Here is a 16896-nt window from a genome sequence, read left to right as displayed (position 1 = left end):
ATACGGCGTAAGGAGCTTTTGCCTCTCTTTAAACGGAACATCAATTATCCGTATCCTGATTATCCGTAATGCCAATTAACGGAATTTCCTCAATTAAGGAATATGAAGATTTTACGGTTCTTGAAGCAAATTCCCTCTTATTTTGTTAACTTAAGTCCGATTGTATTTTTCTTGATAAAATTTGGAAAATACTAAACTCTTACGATCACTTTTTTAATTTTTTTTTACATTTTATAAATTATAACTTTGGAATAAATATGTGTAGTGTTTTTAATGTAACAGTAATGCACTAATTGTATTGTAATTATTTTTTCTTATGGAAGATTCTTTAGTCTTCTTTATTCAATCTAATTAGTCCAGGGGAATTCTCTTAAACAATTTGATCAGCGCTTCATATATTTATGTGAAAAGATCTGTCTTTATATATATAAGATACTCTATGAAATTTCTTAAGGCGAGAAAGATTGAAAGCACCGTGTAATAAGCTCTGAAGGCGCTATCAATAATTCTCCCTTCAAGCGCGAATAAAATTGCAGCCGGTGGCTATGTAATACCCTTTTCGCGAATGCATCGCATAAGGTGGACATGGCACGTTCGCGTTTGATACGCTTTCCACGGAACGTGCATCACGTTTGACGCGTTAAGCGCGTCTCGATTACTTACTACATCATCGATTCATATCGTTGTCGTTGCCGGGATTTGCCGTAAGCTGCTTTAAATTTCCGCGACGACGCGCGCTGGCTGCCTGGCTCCCTCCGTCATTGAGCCTCGTGGAACCCCCTCTCTCCTTCTCCCTATCTCTGTCTCTCTCTCTCTCTCTCTCTCTCTCTCTCTCTCTCTCTCTCTCTCTCTCTCTCTCTCTCTCTCTCCTCTCTTTCGCTGATAATTGGTCGGAAATCGAATTTGCCGCTTAATGAATCTCCCATTACGCGCAATGCGCTATTAGCGCACTCGCGTAATTCGACGGCACGCCGGGGCGATGCGATGCGCGTTCTCTCCCCCTGAAGCGCGCGTTACCCTAGTTTCAACGATCGGGTATACGGAAAGTATGCAAGAATTCGCCGATGGCTATTCCCTCTCGATCTCTATTTATCCATCTCCCCAGGCATCCCTTCCGCCACTCCTTTCTTTCCCGCTGCATCTCTGCCTCTTCTTCTTCTTCTTCTTCTTCTTCTGCCTTCTCCATTCTTCTGGCAACACGGCCAATTCTGTTCCGTGAATCGTTTTTCTACTGTGCAATCGTTTCTCTTTCCTACGGTTCTTCTAGCCGGCTTTTAAACGGCGTACATACACCGTCCTCTCCTAACTTCCTCTATAAAAGGCTCCGGCGAAGAAAATATCCGCAGACAGTGGGTAAACATTCAAAGCCTCATCTCGGAAATTGCGCGAAACTGTTCGAGGCATTGCCAGTTTTAGCCGTCGTGACGCTAGTTGATGTCGGGGACGAAGAGAGATTGGAGAAGGGTATAGTTTAGGAAATAAGGCGAATAAGGAAGAGCATGGGGCGGGGGGACGTAAAAGATCTTATCGTCGGAAAAAAAATGTCTTCCCTCTTCCGGATTTCGCAGTCTATTGGAGCTGCTTGGAAACTAAGTCGATGGCAATCGACCGCCATCAAACCGCGTTTTTATATGTTTTACTTAATGTGAATCGTGAAAGGAAAATAAACGGTACAAATTTCGTAGAGAGATTTATATATATACATATATATATATGTAGTTTACGATATTTGAAATATCCATTTTAAAACGATACGTTACGGTTTGTTTTGGTCGAAAATTTGTAAATCGATTGAATATTAACGCGAGAAATATTTAATGCAATTTCCGGTGAACGAAATTTACATTTATGTGAATAATCATAAGTTTTCAGTTCACATCATAACTTATGGAAATTAATTTAGCGATGAATAAAAATAATTATATTTGATACGGAAATTATATTTGATACACGTTCGGCCATTAGACGGCTTACAAATTTTGATTTAAGTTGGTAACAAAAGCTGCATAAATTGAACTATATTTACGTTTTATGTTGTACGTTTATGAATATCTGCGAATATAAATATTACATTCTGCTAAAGTTAAATTTATTGCGCAAAATGTATACATAAAGTATTGTATTTGATAAGAGCAAGAAATAGGTAGGTTAAGTACACATGAGGACGAAAAAGTATTGAGTAGCATGAACGCAAGAAACCGTGAAGCGATAACGGGAAGGGGGCTGGAGGAAACAGGAAGAGAGAAAACACTCGTGTAAGAAATAATCGGTGGTAGAGAACAGGACAACATGAAATGTATCCAATGCGACATATAAGAAACAGATATGTCAGAAGAAAAGAAAGATAGATCTAATTGTAAGATAAAGTAACTAATTCGTTGCTCAATATAAATTCTAAGTTGGGAAGAACTAGGTAAATCATATTTTTTATTGCTATAATAAATAAGTTATTACAAGTTTAGCATGTTCAAGATGTTAGAAGTTAATGGGAAATTTTACTTAGACTTTATTTAAAAAAAACTCGGTACAATCCATGGATTGCTATACGAAGAGATTGGAGAGGTAGCGTCTAAAATTGTTTGTGAAACCAGGACAAGAGATTCATCTTCAACGATAAGATCTTGCTGAGTCGAAGTTCATTACTGAATCTCGGCCGGATCTTCGTTAAATAGCCTGAATACCTTTTCCGTTTCGGTAGGGACAGAAAAAACGGTTTCATTCAAAAGAAGGCTATTTAATTTGCCGAACCGTAATGGTGTTCCTGCGATAGATTTTCTTCTGGTGATTTACATGGTATATTATTGAAACGGAATGTGATTTATCGCGGAAGAATCTAAACTATTGATAATTTGAAATCAAATTTGATTACGGTTAATGCAAAAAGTTTATCGTTTTTTCTTTCATCAAGCTTTGTATTAAATTAAGTTACAAACTAAGTTTTTTTTGGAAAAAAATTAAAAAAGTTTTTCCTACATGGAAGAAAGATTTTTGTGTAGAAGTATTATTGTGACAGCAATTTAATTTATTTGGATTTTGCTAAAATTTGTTTTTACTGTCGGAAATATAAATATAAATTGTTTTCTTTTTAAACAAAACACTTTAACGATAAATATTTTTATTAAGAATTTAAATGTGAAAATAAATATTTTTCCTACGATTTTATATAGAATTTTTATTTAATACTATAAAACGTTTTGCGGAGATATCTGCAAGTATTATGCGATTGTTTCTCGCATGATCGCACAGATTCAATGTGAGCAAAGTATAAATACACAATAGGTGGGCGTATGTTGAACGAGCCGAACCCAATTAGTAATCTAAGCGAGTTAGTGACCGATATCTAACGCTTCTCGAACTGAATAGGGCAGTGTACAACAATACCGCTATTCGCTGTCCTGTTACGCGAAGCGACAGGGCTATGTCATCCCGACAATAACAATTTCTGTCATTTACATTAATACATCTCACGGGCGTCTTCCGACAATTTCGCAATCATTAACTAAGCGGTCCCTAAATCCACGTCACTCAACTGCAACAGTGACTATCCATCTAGATTTTACAATCACAGTATATGTGAGTAGTTTCTTGTCCCTGGAACAGCGTTTCAAGTTTGTAAATGTAAATTAATTTTCTTATTGTATTTAAAAATTTGGCATTTTATATATGTTCTATTTACACAGTCTAAGATCATATTTTTTGTTCACAAAACCACAAATCGAAAACACTGTTGAAATAGAAGTATATTTTGCAAAAAGCATTGCAGTTGCTTTAGTTTATCTCCGAACAAAGGATGCTTTCTACCTGAAAGTTGCAAAATGATATTTTTGAATATGAAATTGTTAAATAAAACGATATTCATGTTAAGTGTCTCTAATTGGAATAATATATTTAACAATAAGTTTATATCCTTTAATCATATTCTATATTCTTCAAAGAAAATGTAGAATTTAAAAATATGTCTAAATTAATTGCTACTTGTTGTAAGATATTCTAAACATACACAAGCATACACATACACACGCACACACATATAAATATAAAGAAGCACTTATTTTTGATGAAAAATGGCTGGCTTTGCAGATGAATAAATTCTCAGAACAATCTGATCGAATAAACCACGCGAAATAGTGCATATAGCTACAATATTTTACATTTGACGTGCAGTACGATGAACATATTTTTATATTGTGGCAGAACGACAACTGCGGTCACTTAATTTATATTACATTTCAATCGTGCATTGATATTGATATTGTATCAGTAACAAATTTATTTACTACGTTAAAAGATAATAAACATTGAATGTTATTCATCTAATATAAAGATATATCAATAGGTATATCAATAGTAATCAAAATATTGTGATAAATTATGATATAAATATAAAATTATAACAATATTGTGTTTCTAAGTACGTAATAAGAAATCGTTTAGCCATTTTAAGAATAATTTTTAATAATAACTTCTTTAGACGTCTTTAGATTTAGATATGAATATTGTATTAATCTGTGATAAATATGAAATTGCTTTCTTCTGAAAGGAGCGATTTTAAGTACCTATTATATCTTATCCATTTTATTTTCGTCCAAACACGTAATTATTTTTGCAGGAAGAAAAAAAATACATATTTATTTATATCCAACTCGGAGGGAGAGGGGAGAATAAAAAGAACTTGGGCGTGGATTCGTCATAACGAAATCCATATAATAATTGCGATTATTAACGAAGTCGCGGTCACACGAGATTGATTGAAGAGGTTCGATTAAAGCGTCATGGTGCCCAATGTCCAGAACTGGACGACGCGCGCCGCGGCGACGACGTGGCGATCGATGGAATTCAATTTTCCGCGAGAAAAAGTCCTTCAATCTCGCTTTAGCAGGTGCTTAGAAACTATACGGGGAATATAAAGGCATATATGGGCGGAGAGATCTTATCGTCACGGGCAGACCTCTTCTTTCCCGATTTCGATGGTCAATCCTGTCTACGAGCGGTACCGTCGTTCGGGGTGCGCCGCTTTCGTCGGATAATCCCCCCTGATAGCTCTTCTTGCGATGGCACTGACCGTTTTTAGGCTTCCTACATCTTTCGGAAGAACGCGCGAAAACGGATATTGATTGTTATATGCTTCTTCTCGTTCCACAGTAACCACACCGTTGCCGCCGGCGGTATCTTCAAAATATTTTTTAACAAGATGGCAGGATCTTAATAACGTCCATTGTTCACAATATTTTTGACAGTACATGACAACACTTAAATACAATATTTCTTTCTTTCTTATTTCTTTGCTATCTTTTTTTTGTTATATGTTCTCATAATTAAAAATATGAAATAGACTTTTACACCGCAGCATATAATAATAAAAACGATTAAACTTTTACATAGTACAAAAATGATGAACTGCGAAATGATGAACTATGAAATCAATATCTTTTTTTAAAATAATTTTTGATAACATTAATTGTTTCCTTTTGTTTTAAAAGCTTGAGATAATGAATATCTACTTTATATACGCGCAAGTGTGCGTGTCATATATAAACTATTTTTATTTAAAATATTAATTATAATGTTCTATATATTATCAAGTACGTGATCAAATTATCAAGTAATCAAGATTATAATATCATGATCTTTTAGTATTTATCAAATTTATATATTTAAAAAATATGATAAGAGATAAAGAACTATGCATTTTTCTCTCAAATCTTCATTTGTATTCTCGTACAAACGATGTACGTTATCATCTAATTTTCTCGAGATTTCAAGAAGCGCATTCAGTTGGGAAATACTACGTACGTATGAACTCCTCTCCCAGGTGCTTTTAATATTGATGCTCTTCGAGTCCGGCGTACTACTTCGGACTGAATTTAGGGTTCCTCGTAACCTTTCGCTATGTCGGCCTCTTGTGCTTCCTCGCGAAGGGATTATTTTAAATCTTTTCATGTACAACGGATAGAATACACGATAAAGCTTGCAACGATATATACTATATTAACGACCCTCTCCATGTTATACCATTTTGTAAAATACAGCTCCATTAAAATTACAGGTTAATGGGTATCGACCATCCAGATGACACATAAAATATTTTCTCGTTAAGATAAAAGATTCTGGCCTGTTATAGCTACACATAAATAACGGATTGTTGCAGACGAATAAATTGATTATTTGTTCTTAGACGTTACAAAAAGTAATTTTGTAATTTTAAAAGTAGTCAGTATTAAACTGCATCTAATACATATATATTAAGATTTTAATTAAAATATATGTAATTATCGTAAAGTTTGCAATTATATCGTACATTCAATATTAAACGTGTCTTATTTTCAGTTTGATACAATGTCTGATGCAATGCTCCCTTCGTGAAATGAATAAAATTTAAAATCAAGAATTTATATTTAATTTCAAGCATAACACACATCTCTACATATATTTGTTCTCGCTGTAAAAGCACAACATGTAAATAAAAATGTATCTCTAATTGATACGTATACACGGTAATTAGTTTACAAAACGATAAAGAAAACAATGATGATAACCGAGACGGAGATAATAAAAAAGATAACGTACAGAAGCCAGAGATGCCGTGAGCTGTCATTTGAAATAAAAGAGTTAATTACATTTGGTTTCCTCCGGTCGTTCCCTATTTTCCAACGTTCTGCGCTGCAAGTTCTTCCAGAAAAATTTTTACCTTCATTTTTTATGCAAATTTCTCGGTACTTCTTCCAGTGTGTATATATATGGTACACACTGGACATACGAATTCATTATAAATATTTCGCTTTGCTATTTTCAAAATACTCTGTTTATAGACGTTGATTCGTAATGTACAGGTGCGTTCCAGTTCAATAGAAGCAAATTTAGCATTACTTTTCCATATGTTTACCGCGGTCATTAATTTTTATGCATTTTTTAATTTTAAATTCAACAGTCAGTCGCTCTGTGCTATTTTCACCCTCTATATATCGCGGTCGAAAATAGATCCTTGCCTCGGACAGAAAATCACTTTAAATCTCTTTAGTGTCTGGCACGTTTAAATGCGCAATAAAGTTAACTAACTCGTGACGCGTGTCCTGTCCCGAGTGAACGACTCGCCCGCTCGGTTTTACAGACTGCGAACTTCCGTTTGGCGAAATGCGAAAATGGATACTGGCCAAGTAGTATCAACGTGAAATATTTTCTTGCGGAGATACGTTTTCTGATCGACTCCATAGGATATTTCTCTACGGTATATCCCTTCTGCGAGCAAATATCACATCGGTTTATGCCGCGCGCGAGAAAGATGCGAAACGAACTATCATGCGATGCTAGAGCTAGAATAGTGACACATGGAGGAATATTTCGGAAATGGATATATTTTTAAGCTTTAATTTCCATATTGTTATCTATTACATCTATATGTTTACGACGATTGAAATATATTGAAATATATGTGAAGTCGATTTATACGATGTCACCTGTACTTCTGATGCAAATACTTCTCGGTTTATAAATATCAAATGTTTTATGCATCGCGGTGCTCTTCATTCGACACGTATATTTTTCTCTATCGTCTCTAAGAGATGGCGCGGAGCGTGACAAAGGGGTAAGAAATATGTGGTTATCAAGGGGGATCTAAACGTCTTTGGGGTTCACGATCAATTCCGGTCACGAGCCCTACAATCATCTCACGGCACAGTCGTCGGATTATTCTGGCTGACGGCGCTTCTTGGGGCTTTCAGGTGGTCCGAGTCGAGCGGAAGTACGTACGATGGTTACCGGGCGTTATTGACGCGCCGTAGTTACTGACCGTCGCGCATGTATGTGTATATATTTGCTGCCAGTTCCTGGCCATTGCAAGTTTAGTCACTATTCGTTATGAGCGTCCGATACGTACTAATAGTTGTCAACATTGACGCTTCGCTGACGTCACAAACCTATGCCTAATTTGGCGCAGGTGAATAGGTACGCACCTCCCGCGCCTCGTGCGAGATGCTAATTAACCGCAGGGTGATGAAGGCCAGGCAAATGGCAATATTCGTTGTTTAGCTTCTGAACCGATATCGCACACGATAAAGCGACCGTGTTAGCGCGGATTTTACGGCAACGAAATAATTAACGCAAAAATGTTTTAGGATGTAGAGAACTGTGGAGATTTTGAAAAAGGCAGGTCGGAATAAACATATATGATGTTATTTACAAAAATAGAAAAGCACCCTTATAAAACAACTTTTTTTTTTACGAAGAAACGAATATCCATCTGCAAAAATGCCGGAAACGTACACAATGCGTATTGTAATAGAATGAAAGTATTGCCTTACTGAAATATTTATTAGAATATAGCAAATACGATATTTTAATATTATTTCGTAATATTCTAGTACCGTTTACTCGAAGAAATTTAGACGTTTTTATAAAAACATGTATTTGCAAACTTGATCGCATTTTTGTAAAAAATATGAAGGTTTTATTTGCGTGTAAATCTGCAAGTCGTATATACAGGGAAATAAGGAAGTTGTACTTTCGAAATTATACATGCATTATGGTAACTATGATAATGTAATCGTGATAAAATTTGCAAGTTGCTGGAATATTACTTAGCGTTGGCGTGGAATGAAGGAAAAAGAGATTAAACCAACTTACACCTCATTTATTATTTGTCATTTTTTTATGACATTCCACGTTTTTACAAGGGACACTCCCGGGCGCTAAATCGCGCGAAATATTTCAAGTTTGATGGGACATATGTATACGTCTTTTGTTTGCAGGATTAATATTGTCAAATAGTTACGTATGCAGAATTAAGACACGAGCAATTAATGTAATAACGAGAACTGTGTGGACTGCGAAGCGAGTAGTAGGTATACGCGCAGCAGTTACTGTTTGTATTCTGTGGACGCGCGTATCAGTAGTTGCGGATCGCTATGTCGGACAGTAGTTTCTAACCGTTATGAACGGGCAGTGATTACTGTTCATTATATACGGACAGTAGTCACCGACTGTTATGACTAACAATTGCGACAGATGCGTTAGCAATCTATATTCCAATTACGGTATCATATGAGAACGTATAGCGAAATATTCAATTTTATTATCTAAATGCGAATGGAAATGATGAACATAACCATCTGCGTTGAAAAACTAAAAATAATACGCGAGATTAATAATAATAATCATGACGCGCATATTTTTTTCCACGTTTTATTTTTTATGGCCCATTTTGGTTTATTGCATTAAATTTTGAACGCACTTGAACAAATTAAAGTTAATTTTTTTATCAATATATGAATTTCTCTCTCTCTCTCAATATGAACTTTACATGTATGTAGTTTTAAATTTAGTTTTAAATTTTATTATTTTTTATTCTTGAAATTATAGAATTATTTTATTTTATGCGATTTATGATATTGGATTCAACAATCATTTTCACATTTGCAATTTATTACATGAAACAATTAATGCAAATGTTAAAATTCTATCTAAATATTGAAATTATAAAGGTGAAGATTGTTATATGTATAGAATAAACGATTAGAATAAGATTTCTCTTTGAAGTGAGTTTGAACAAGAGTTCAATGTGTCCCTCTCCGATTTTGATGAGCTTTTAATATGTTATTTTTTGATATTCTAAGGTATTTAATATTATTGGATTTTCTCTTTCGGTGCGAATATCTTCGAAACTATAAGAAATAGAAAAAAATTTTTTAAACAAAAGTTGAATGGTTTGAAGAGTACTTTTCAAACAATGACAGAAAAATGTTTAGTGATGGTGATATTTTTAAAAATAAAAAAAATTTTGTTATTATTTTAAAGTACTCTTCAAATCACTTAACTTTAGTTAAAAAAATTTTTTTTTCTATCTCTTGTAGTTTTGAAGATATTCATCCCGAGAGAGAAAATTCGATTTATATTTTAAAGGGATGTTTCACCCCCTAAACATGCGATTGGACATATATAAAAAAATATGTCTCTTATTTTCGTCTAGAAAACAATGTTAAAAGCTCATCAAAATTGTAGGGGGACACTTCGGACTTTTTTGTGAGTAAGAACTTTGCCTGATTAGTCAAAGAAGCATATAGATACAAAGTGGAAAAAGTTATTAGAAATAATTGAATTGTTTTTCTCTATTGCCAGTTAGTAGAATAAATATAATATCTTGGGTTATTAGAAATAACTTTTTCTCTCTTTTCGTGAATAATGTGGTTCGCAGATATTGAATTATATTTATAAATCTTCTTGGCTGCTCGCAGGTATCGTGGATTAAGCGGAAGAATGCAGTGTTACACGAGCTACTGACCGTAGGACTGACGACATACGCCAACGACGAACGCTTTCAGGCAATTCATTTCCACCACAGCGAGGATTGGACGCTTCAAATAAAATACGTCCAGCCGAGGGATGCCGGACTGTACGAGTGCCAAGTGTCCACTCATCCGCCCACGAGTATATTTCTGCTTCTTGAGGTCGTCGGTAAGCATAAGACTTTACCACAAAGTTATATACTCACATGTTCGTAATTTTATGATTACGAGTGATTTGTAACACCCTGCCTATTATATTATTCTAGAAAATATTATTTTGTGTGTATGTGGATCGATGTATAGTACAAAATTGATTTTAATTTTATTATTCATGCTACACTTTTGTGTATAAATTTGTATATATATATATATAATATCTATAAGAATAAGATGTTTTGCTTTCCTATTATTTCATTTCCCACATTTTATGTGCTTGTAAATGATGAAAGATTTAAAAGATAATAATAAATGGATTATAATTAAATCGATAAATTATACTCTTTGTTAAAGAAACCTTTAAAAAGTTTAAAAAAACATTTAGCTCGTAAATCATGCCATCTGTATTTTTTTCGGGATTCTCAATTGTCTATTTATATCACAGTCATAAAAACTAATAAACTAATGAAATATTATTCCTTCCAGTAAGAAAAAATCCAAGAAACACTTCATCAGAATTTTCCGTTTATCAATATTTTTCCACACATTTTGCTTTCATCATCTTTACGTATTTGACTCACGTATTATACCGAGTATAGATATGTACGGTGCGGCGCACAATGCGTGCGCAAACCTATGAGAAAAACGCGCAAGCTTTCCCGGGGTGCGGCCATATAAATATACGCCCTGTATATCTTAGCTCTCTCTATGAAAGGAATAGGAGTCGTGAAGAGTGACCGTATATGCGGAAAATGCCGTAATGCTTTTGTCCATTTGCTGATAAGAGCGCATCTATGAATATAGGGCGAAAGCCTCTCTTTTCCGTCGCTTGTAACCGTCTGCCTAGCGGCCTCGAGACGATTTTACGCACATCTGCATATTTTTCTGGACATTCCTCGCGTAGCTTGTCTATCGCGCCATAAGCCGGGGGGGGGGGGGGGACAATAATTTTTAAGTCTTTCCACGCGAGCGGAAAGCCAGGCTGTCTCACCTGGCGATCGACAGGCACTTTTATTTAGATTTTATTAAGCGACGGGCGGAAAGAGGGATCGATAGCGTGAAAAATACTTTTCCCGTTGTTGTGTGCGGGAATTTCGCGAAATACGCTCTCGATGCGACGCGACGCCCGCTCGCGCTCTCGATGCACGCGCACCAGCCAGCCGCATATTTGCATTTAGATTCGGCTTTTTCCGGCGCGCATCTCTTATGCGCGAGGCTATCTAATTTCCTCGGGATTTCCCTGGTTCTTTTTTCGTACGTTGTCGTACGCGTCGTACGGTGGTACGCGGTTCCGCCACCCTTTTCCTCAGGATGCTCTCGATATTTATGCTTTCGCAACACGCGCTGTTTAGTGTCACCTCTTTACCCGCAATCAGTTTTTTCAACTTCAGCATTCTGCGCGCTCGCGAACGATTTAAAAAATTCTTCCAAGCAATGACTTTCAAATATCAAGTATGTTACCAAGTATTGCCGACAAATTAATTTACGACTTGTCGCGGTTTTTATAATTAACTATTTATAATAGTTTAAAGAAATTTTTGATATTTACTTAAATTTAAATTACCATTTATTGACATTTAATTATATTAAAAATACAGAATAATAGTAATCGTAAATGTAGGGGAGACCAGGGACAAACGTAACAATTTTCTCATTTGTGTTGATATCTTCGATTTGCTTGTTTATATATAAACTTTTTCTTTTTTATAAGGTAAATACATTCTTTACTTACATTATGGTATAAATAAAATTTATCCACATTTACGTACATTAAATAATTACGTAGAAAAATCAAATTTTATGAAGATCGAGATTTGTTACGATTGCCCTTACCCCTAGGGCTGGTTGTAACAGAGCTCAAGGTTGATTTTAACAAGGTAAAATATAAAAAAATGAACATATAATTAATGTAGCGAAACATTTTAGTTTTTAAAAACTTTTTTCAAATAGTTCTGGATATTTTTAATTATTTTAAACAGATATATGTTGCTAAACCTCTATTTGTCTTTCTTTTCCGTATATTCGGCATTCTAAAATAATATATAAGAATATTCTTATAAAATAAATATATATAAATGAATAGAAATCAACACCAATAAAATCAACAATTATTGCTTTTGGGACAAAAGTAACAGACTATTACTTCTGTCCCGACTTATATTTTTGCCACAATTGGTCAAATATTCATTGTTATAAAATAACCTAACCTTTAAATAAGTATCAAAAACTACTTAAAGGAATAGTGACTTATTTATAATAAACAATAAATAAGGTAAACCAAATTTCCAATAAAATATTGAGAAAATAAGAAAACACAAAATACTTATTTGACCGTATTTTTATGGCATCGACACAATAGACACACAACTTCTCAATCTCATGACAGAGCTTCGAGCGCTACTGAGGTGAGGGAAGGGCTCAAAAGACATTATATAGATTCGTACATGAATGTTATTTTTTTAGTAATCGCGTTTGTTACGTTCATCCCGCGTTACTTTTGTCCCTGGTCTCCCCTCTGCATTATTTCAAGAATAGAATTATATACTATCGAGTATTGACATTTATACGTCGTTGTATATTGAAACAAACGAAAAAAAATAACTCAGTACGAAAGGCAGAAAGAGAAGTTTTTGCTATAAAACAGAAATATTTATTTATCTGAATTCAAATATTTCTTTTGCTATAACAGCTTTTCCTGTATAAAGTTTTATATTATATCAACGTTAATAGTCGTTACATGCCAACAGATATTGCCTGGAGCAAGCAATATTTCACAAAGTTAGTATGGAAATCTTTACGTGCGTGCAACGAAAACGAAGTAAGCTCAAAACACAACTGGATTAAAAAGTAAAAGATGAATCTGTCTATTCGAGCGGAATTTTTTATATGGCAATATCCTGTCTGGAATAAATATCTGAATAAGAAAAATACTCTATATATCAAATAATAGAGTATTTTTTATTATAATTAGAATATCCTTGAAAAATATATGTCTTCTTACAAGGAAGTACACGCAAATGTTCTTCTTTGATTTTGATAAACTTTGGATATGTTATAATATAGATATAATAAAAATAAGAAGTATCTACGTATTTTTTTATAAGTCCTTTTACACACGATAAGGAAGTTAAACATCTCCTTGAACAAAATTGATTTTCATATTTCTAAGTGTATATCATTTTAAAATGGTAAGAAATGAAAAAATGTTTTAAACAAAAGTTTTATGGTTTCAAAGACATTTTAAAAGGTGTATTCAAATCTTGATAATATTATATTATTCAAAATATCCGGAACATTCTGTTATTTCTGAGAATTAAAAAACTTTTTATATCAAAATTAAAGATTATTTAAAAATAATTCTCGCTATGTATAAAGAAATTCTGAAAAATAATAGTAGAATGGTCGAAAAAATATGATATTATTGAAAAATTTGAATGTATTGTTAGAAAGTTGTTTTGACACTACAAAACTTTTGTTAAAAAAAATATATTTTATATCTGTTTTTTCATTTCAACGATGTACGTATATAAGAGCACTTATAAGAAAATAGAATGTTTCTTATTTTAAAATAAGTATATAAATAATTGAGTGCCTCAATTTTCTTTATTATACACTATATATATGTATTTAAAGCTCATCAAAATCGAAGGAAAAAGCTTATGTGTGTGTGTGTGTGTTTTCCTGTTAGTTTTCTTTTGAAAGGATTCTAAACTATTTGTTAAACATTTTCAGAACTTTTTTGTATCTTTCTTACACTCAACAGTGTATTTGATAATTACGACTTTATAAATTAAATATGATTAGTATTCTATTTTACGAATATAAATTTTTATGAATCACTTTTACATATTTTTTATTGATTTGTAGCTGATATTAATTTTTACTGTGAGATATAACACTTATTTTGATATCTTTCTCTACAAGATACAGAAATTACCCAGTAGATACTATATATGCATTTGTTTACATAATTTCCTCGCTCTTGTTATTTCTTATCGAATTATATTTACATGTGTGTACCTTTCTCACTGCTCCTCTTTCATATTTATGTACCCTCGTCTGAAATACATTGGACACATTTCTACCCACACGCGCTTTTTCTATTATCCTTAACATCTCGAAGGACGAGGGTAGAAACAATTTAAAAAATTGAATCAAACTCTATAGTCTATATTGATCAAACTGCCGTATTACATTAATATAATAGCGTAACGCAAATATTTGAGGTAAAAAGAGATCGGTTTGACTTACTAAATTTTCAAATTATGATATCAATGCTGCAATATAACAATATGTCTCGATAAGCCTTACTTAAGTATCAGCTAAATAAAGTTGATTGATTTCTTTATTGATTGTTAAGAGAACTGTTCATAAATAAAAAAGTATAATAATATAATTTATACTTTAATATATGCGACACAAACTGTGCTATATATATATATATATATATATATATATATCTTTTTATACATATATAGTAATCAAGTAGCATCTCTCGATTTACTTTCATAGGACGAATCGCTCGCGCTCTGATTATGCTTTCCTGTTTATGCACGGGAGTTAATTTATGCCAAGTTGTTTATAATGTGTACTCTAATTCCTGACAGTCTATATTTTATGTATGCAGCACCGTAATTTTCTCGAGATGTCGGTCCGTGTTTTTGCCTCTGAGGCGTCTTGGCGCGCTACACGTAACTAAAGTCTTTTCTTACGTGCCTTTAATATTTATATTTTTCTCCGAAATGCTCTCGTTTGCTGAATTTAGGGTATTTTCCCGTTATTGATCTTTCAATCGCGTTAAAGCGCTAAAAACGTCTTGATAAATTATCTATTGGTCGTGGTATTTCGGTGTTTGACGAAATTATCAGAAGTATTTTTGCATACTTGTGCTCTCGTCTTTTTGGGGCAAAATAAATTTCTACTATTCTAAATAATAGATGTTTGTTAAATTAATCCCAAAGCCAAATTGACGGGGACGTTGATTTTAATTTCTATCGCTCGATTAAGTGTAGCATTTTTAATACAGTTATATACACAAAAGCGGAAACCAATTTAATTTATTATATTTTCAATAAAATTTTATTAAGTATTGCATTTAATGGCTTTTTTCTCTCTCGTTGAATCGATTATTAATCTATGCATGTTGGACGAACTATTATATTTGAATTGCTTTGCAAATTAAAATAATTTCGTAACGGCAGTGTACCTTAATTGTCATCTTTGTAATCGCTAAAAGCATTTGTATCATGCTTTAAGTAGTTTCACTACTTATATATTTATAATATAATATAATATAGTATAATAACCTTCGAATCTTAGTTTTCTCGAGGACGTGCGCTTACCGCGAAGGAAATTGTCGTAATAAATTTGTCGAAATGCCTATATATCGACGCGCAAGCGAATGGAAAAGATCCAATTGAAGTACTAAGAATGAGAACTCGGAGGGAAAGGTGAATTTAATGAAGGTGGCGAGTCGGAAGGAATCCGGTATAACTTTAGAATCAATATGATCGTGATATTGTCTTTGAAATGAAGATAGTTTTAAACTCGGCCTTAATGAGCTCTCATTAAAATACAATCGACGCGAGGAGCGAGACGCGCGCTCGCGCTCGTTCTCGTCCATTTGTTCCAACTCTGGGCGTATTTTGTCCTTAACAGGATCATCTCGGTCATTCTCTCTCTCTCTCTCTCTCTCTCTCTCTCTCTCTCTCTCTCTCTCTCTCTCTCTCTCTCTCTCTCTCTCTCTCTCTCTCTCTCTCTCTCTCTCTCTCTCTCTCTCTCGGCAAGCCACTCCGAGACTTTGATCATTCGATAACGGCACATCGTCCTTAAGCTCACAATAACTGGCGCGCGAATGCGCGCGATATTATGTTCTGCGGCACTTCATAAGCTGCCCAATTCTCCGCACGTAACATCTCGAATTTCTAATTTACACGGGCTCTCAGTTTCCCATTTAATTACGGGACGGCATGTAGTACGTCCGATAAGTCGTGAATGATACTCTCGAGCACATCGTTGCGCCGCGCCGCGCCGCGCCGCGCGACGACGCGGACGTGTCCTTCTTATTAAACGGCGGTAACGCTTTTCGCGAGAGACTTTGAATTATTAACCCTCAACGGGCCGATAATGTTTCTCGTGTGATGTAGTCCGTGCCACGTCGCGCGATATTTATGTCGGTTTTATTATGCTTTTATGCGCGGCACGCGATGGGATAACAACGCCATAGTGATGCTGCTCGCATTAATGCTCTGCGTTGGGATTTTGTTACGCGGAAAATGACACACGGGCCTATGTAAAATTGACAGCAATAATTCAGCGAGCAAATTCGATACTTTTACGATACGAATTGTTAGTTGATGCAAATTATAAACTATAGTTTGACTCGATAAGACTTACAATCGAATTTGTTTACATATATTTGTAAGATAAATATGAATATAGAATTAAAATCATTATATATCAA

General features: G+C 34.1%; 1 protein-coding gene across 1 annotated transcript in view; it reads left to right on the top strand.

Annotated features, from left to right (window-relative positions):
* LOC139781015 (lachesin) overlaps positions 1-16896 on the top strand; it is a 73548-nt gene that overhangs the window by 45922 nt on the left and 10730 nt on the right. The window contains exon 3 of the mRNA XM_071719797.1: positions 10227-10446. Coding sequence (XP_071575898.1) covers positions 10227-10446 — 220 coding nt within the window. The remainder of the gene's footprint in view (positions 1-10226; positions 10447-16896) is intronic.

This window comes from Temnothorax nylanderi, unplaced genomic scaffold (genome assembly GCF_030848795.1).
Source record: "Temnothorax nylanderi isolate EJ_2023f unplaced genomic scaffold, tnyl_v1.0 TNYL_tig0310_pilon, whole genome shotgun sequence".
Taxonomy (NCBI): domain Eukaryota; kingdom Metazoa; phylum Arthropoda; class Insecta; order Hymenoptera; family Formicidae; genus Temnothorax; species Temnothorax nylanderi.
This window is presented reverse-complemented; position numbering and strand designations above follow the sequence as displayed.